Source organism: Abramis brama, assembly GCF_963993115.1.
Source record: "Abramis brama genome assembly, chromosome: 5".
NCBI lineage: Eukaryota > Metazoa > Chordata > Actinopteri > Cypriniformes > Leuciscidae > Abramis > Abramis brama.
Window position 1 is genome coordinate 5,085,588 of NC_139967.1, and position 5,495 is coordinate 5,091,082.

The 5,495-nt window shown below is 36.6% G+C and overlaps 1 protein-coding gene across 1 annotated transcript; it reads left to right on the forward strand.

Annotated features, from left to right (window-relative positions):
- The first annotated feature begins 1,527 nt into the window (after positions 1–1,527).
- elac1 (elaC ribonuclease Z 1) lies at positions 1,528–5,183 on the forward strand. Its single transcript, XM_084113396.1, has 3 exons — positions 1,528–1,797; positions 2,913–3,389; positions 4,612–5,183. The coding sequence occupies exons 1-3, from the start codon at positions 1,542–1,544 to the stop codon at positions 5,091–5,093; spliced, it is 1,215 nt and encodes a 404-aa protein (XP_083969522.1). The 5' UTR covers positions 1,528–1,541; the 3' UTR covers positions 5,094–5,183.
- The last annotated feature ends 312 nt before the right edge of the window (positions 5,184–5,495 follow it).

The window sequence follows — 5,495 nt, forward strand, 5'->3', positions numbered from 1 at the left end:
TCTGTGCAAAGTCATTGCTGGTCTGTTTGCTGCCCTCATTTTGAATGGATTTTTTAAATGTATCCTGATTTAAATTAGCCTATTACATTTTTTTAACGATTCATCCCATAATAATGCAAATAATGCATCCCATAATAAACTTGACGAGAACCAGACTAATGTAATTTTTAACATCTTTTTCTTGAATAATTATTTGGACTGCCCCTGGAGGTTAAGACAATTATACAAAAATAAATAAGAAATAATAATAATTATTATTATTATTATTATTTTTTTAAAGGATCAATGTGAAAGTATTTATTTCTAGGAAGCCTATAAGTAGTAATCCAGTATCCAACATCTCAACACATATTTTAAAATCTTTTTTGGCTTATTATTAGACTGAAATTCCAAACCTGAAGACGAAATTACACGAAATTGGAATTAAAACGCAAAACATTTAGAAACAATATTGAAGATCTAAAAAAAATACTTAAAAGTATAAAAAAGTATAAATAAATAAAAATAATATTAATCTAACTAATAAAAATTGTTAAAATAAATAAATGAAAACATATGATTAAAATAAGTTTAAAATACATTAATTAAAATAAAATGTAATTTAAACAAAAAAAAAACTATAAAAACGTTAGATTAAAATAAATTAAATTTCATTTAAATAAATTAAAGTATTAAAATCAGTGTAACGTAATAAGTTTAAACTTAGTAAATACATAAATAGATTAAAATAAAATAAAATGCTTAAAATAAATGAAATATAATTTAAATACAAAAAATTATTAATGTATCTATTTGATCAAAATGTTTTTTAATTAAAAATAAATACATGAATACATTAAATTTGCATCTGCGAAATTACAGTGAGTAAAAAAAACAATGATATAATGTAGGCTAATAGAAACTAAATAGTTTACACATTTTATTACATACATTTCTCACAGTATTAATTGGATCTTCTTTATACATAAAAATAGCCTATAGCTATCTTTTCAATTTTAGGATGTGGATCATATTTTGGGGGTCAGTGGCATCTAAAAGATTGAAAAGAACTAGCCTAGTGCATATTGTTTTGCATATGTTTTTAAAATTGTATACAGTATACTCAAAATGTACAAAAAGTCAGTAAGGGTTGTATAGTGTACACTATGGAAGTGCATACTAAGTCATAATTTTGACTTTTTATGTCATAATTATGGTTAGTAAGGGGTGTATAGTGTACACTATGGAAGCGCATACCAAGTCATAATTTAGTTTTTTTTTTGTCATAATTATGACAAAAATAATAATTATGACTAGTCATAGTCTATGACTAAATCATAATAATGACATAAAAAGTCGAAATTATGACTTTCTCTTGATTTTTTTCATAATTTCGATTTTGTTTACCTGTCAAAATGTACTCTTTTTATGTCATTATTATGATTTACAAAAATCACGATTTATTTATTTATTTATTTTTGCTTATGCGGCGGAAATGGTTTTCCATAGTGTAGTGTGCATACTAGTAGTATGCAGTACGCAAATATGAGCTCGTGCCCCGGATGTTGATTGAGCGCATGTGTTGTGGTTCAGCTGGTTATGGGGGACGTTTAGGTTTAGGTTCACGTTATTTGTCCGCCACATGTGCGCAGGACAGCAGCATGTCGATGGACATCACGTTCCTCGGGACGGGATCCGCATACCCGTCTCCTCACCGTGGCGCGTCTGCGCTCGTGCTGCGCACTGAAGGGGAGAGCTGGCTGTTTGACTGTGGAGAGGGAACACAGACTCAGTTCATGAGGAGTTCGCTCAAAGCAAGTCAGTCACACACTCATCTGCACGGCTGCCTACTTTACTGCTGTTTTAGATCAATTTTGATTTTGAATCATGTCACGTGTTTCATGTTTGCATGTTGCATGATCGTCCTCTTCCTGGGTGAACCTCATGAATCTGTCAAAAAATACGGATTTTAAAATAAACAGAAAGAAATATTAAATTATTTTAAGCTTTTTGCTCTCTCAATGTTATTTTTTGCATTGTTTTCATTATTTTAAATTAATAATGCAATGCATTATTTTCATGACCATAATAAGCACACCCTTCACCAATATCTCATTATGTAAAGCAGAAATGCAATATAATTTTTTTTTATATCATGGTAGTACCATTTTAATGTAAGTTTGTATTAAAAAAAAGAAATACAAATCCTGGTTCAAATTTGAATTAACGCTGATATGAAATACTTTTTTTCTGATTTGTAAATACATTCTAATATAAATAAAAACACGTGAATGATTTTTAAATTTTTAAATGCAAATATTGTATCATAGCCTTCTATTTACTGCAGTACACTATGAAATCACTGTATTACATTACTAAAAATCACAGTTGAGAAACAAAGCCCATTCTAGTAAATGCTGCATTATAGTAATGAACAAATTTAGACAGAAAATGTTAAATTGTCATGAAAATGTTTTTTTTCCTCGATATGCTCGAAAACTCAATATGCTTTGTTGGAATAAATAAACATACTAATGTTCATAGTTTGGGGTCTGTACTTTTTTACTGTTTCTGAAAGAAGTCTCATGCTCAGACTTAATTTGATAAAAAATACAGAAATAATAGTAATATTTAAAAATATTACAATTTGAATATAAACTGTTTTCTATTTGAATATATTTTAATTTGTGATGCAAAGCTGAATTTTCAGCATCATTACTCCAGTCTTCAGTGTCACATGATCCTCCGGAAATCATTCTAATATGATGATTTGCTGCTCAAGAAACATTTATTATTACTATCAGTTCAAAATCGTTATGTTGCTGCTTCATTTTTCTTTTTGTACACAGTGATGCCTTTTTGGAATAGAAAGTACAAATGCACAGCATTTATTTGAAATAAAAGTTTTAATTCCTCCTTTTAATTTCTTTCAGGCAAAATCACCAAAGTGTTCATATCTCACCTGCACGGTGACCATATGTTCGGTCTCCCTGGTTTGCTGTGCACCGTCAGCCTGAACTCGAACCCTCAGCCGGATCAGCCTGTGCCCTGTGTGGACGTCTACGGCCCGCGAGGGTTACGACACTTCGTTCGTGTGGCGTTAGAGCTGTCCAGCTCTCAACTGCTGTTCCCGTACGCCGTGCATGAGCTGGAGCCGTCGGACGAGCAGTGTCCCGTGGAGGGGCGTCTCAGTCCCGCGCTGACCTCCAGCAGTGATGCGCTTCACCCACAGGAGCGTCCCGGCAGGACCGTGCGCCTGGACCCTCACACTGACTGCTATGACCTCGTTGATGACAAGCGGTTTGTGGTTAAAGCGTTTAAGCTGTATCACAGAGTCCCATCGTTCGGGTTCTCGGTGGAGGAACGAGAACGTCCGGGACGGTTGAACACAGATCTGTTGAAAGAACTAGGTAACCTGTTAAATCTTCCAGAATGGACCCTTTTAACAGACTGTTAAAATCTTGCACAAATCTTGCACAGTTTTTCATAGGCCCTGTTTACACCTGGTATTAAGATGCGTTTTGGTCGATTGGATCACAAGTGGATGAGGAGAGCACATTCCAGTTTACACCTGGTGTTTTAATCCGTCTCTTTTGTCCACTTTCAAACTCTGTCCTGATTTCTTCGAGAGGAGGGTCTATGGGAGGGTATATGTATCGGCTTTTTCAGACCTTTCGATCTAATGGACAAAATAAGCTGAATTTACATATGAATGCGACCGGAGACGATGGAAAAACACACGGAGAACATCAGCTTTAGTTTCTGCTCTGACAGACACAAGACCAGCCGAACACTGTGAGTGTGTGTTAGAAATCAGGAATGGTGAGAGAACATTGAGCTTGGTGTGTTTTTCATCTTCAAACCAAACTTGGGTCTTCAGCCGACAAAGTTTAAATCCCGTCTGGCTAGAGCTCTTCCCATAATGTTACTCATTAGTTCAGTAGGCGGAGAGTAGACGGTCTTTTGTGTCTGTTTGAACACACTCGACCACATGAGCGTTTACACTACTAAAGCAATCCGGTCGAATGTGTTTTCATCTACCTCTGGAAGAGGGCTAAAGTGGACAAGCTCAAAGCGCTTTAGACCCCGTTTACTCCTGTATTTAGTGTCGTCCACCTGTGATCCGATCGACCAAAACGCATCTTAACACCAGGTGTGAACAGAGCCACATGTTATTTTGTGAAAAACTGAATACACATTAATACACATCTATGTGTATCGACACCCAGGTGATGATTGCGTAAATGACTGGTCATATAGAGCATACCAAGCCAGAATGACAGAAAAATACCTTCGCCTAACTCTGTCTGTTTTATTTATTTTTAATAAACCATATTATAGATGCATCGTCAGATTTAAATATATCGCGGTGCAAATGAGTGCCGAACCGTGGGTGGAGAACAGTACTGTTCGATTTTAATTTTTTTTATTTTACAGAGAACCTTTTAGACCCCTTTAATATTTTGCTCTGCGATACTATAGTTTATATTTTTTTGATGATCTAAGAATCAAGCAGTTGAGATTTGCCATATAGTACATCTGGCTATCACATAATGTCAGTAATTAAGTATTTTACTACATTGATTGAACTGTAAGATTGTATTTCTCATTATCTTTTGCTTTTTTGTGTAGGTTTGAAACCGGGACCTCTATACGGCCGTCTGAAGAACGGAGAGTCTGTGACTCTAGATAGTGGACGTGTGTTGACCGCCAGCGAGGTGCTGGAGCCGGCGCTGAAGGGCCGTAAGGTGTGTGTTTTCGGGGACTGCAGCGGGGCGCTGGGCGAGGGCTTTAGGAGAGCGTGTCAGGGGGCAGACGTGCTGGTGCACGAGGCCACGCTGGAGGACGGGCAGCACGAGAAGGCAGTGGATCACGGACACAGCACTCCCAGTATGGCTGCTGCGGTGGCGCTCGCGTGCGGGGCGCACACACTCGTCCTGCACCACTTCAGTCAACGCTACAAACCCGAAGCGCTGCGGCGGGACGGAGACGACGACGTGACGGAGCTCAAGAGACAAGCTGAGCTCGTGCTGCAGGGGTCAAGCACTGAGGTCATCCTCGCTGAAGACTTTCTCACGCTGCCGGTCGCACTCAAAAAGAGTCTGATGCATTAGTTACTCTAAGCCTTATGTATGGATGCAGTTTCCAATGGTTATATTTTAATATAAGGAAATGTTTTAATAAAGTCTGTCATTTTTCCACTGTTTTTGACTCAGAGGTGAATTCATGATGAATGCGTATGAGTATATGCGTGTGGATATCCATGAGCAGGTGAGATTTAAACATGTTTAATCATTGTTAATAAATTTATTTTCACTAACAGAGACTGTTGACCAGTGGACTGAGGTTGGTAAGTCTTTACTTGACTTTATTCGGCCTGATCTACAGTAGTCGACATTTGAAGTGGATCAAAACCTTTCATTAGATTTATACATGAATTTTGAACAATACCCGTTCTTGTCTTAGGACAACTTTTATTAACTTTTTTGATCCACTTCAAATGTTGACTACTGTAT

Excerpts from the sequence above, each read along its gene's own strand:
- elac1 (XM_084113396.1), top strand. The coding sequence starts at position 1,542 with ATGTTGATTGAGCGCATGTGTTGTGGTTCAGCTGGTTATGGGGGACGT. Across the intron at positions 1,798-2,912 it reads GAGGAGTTCGCTCAAAGCAA|GCAAAATCACCAAAGTGTTC; the intron begins GTCAGTCACACA and ends AATTTCTTTCAG. Across the intron at positions 3,390-4,611 it reads AGATCTGTTGAAAGAACTAG|GTTTGAAACCGGGACCTCTA; the intron begins GTAACCTGTTAA and ends TTTTTTGTGTAG.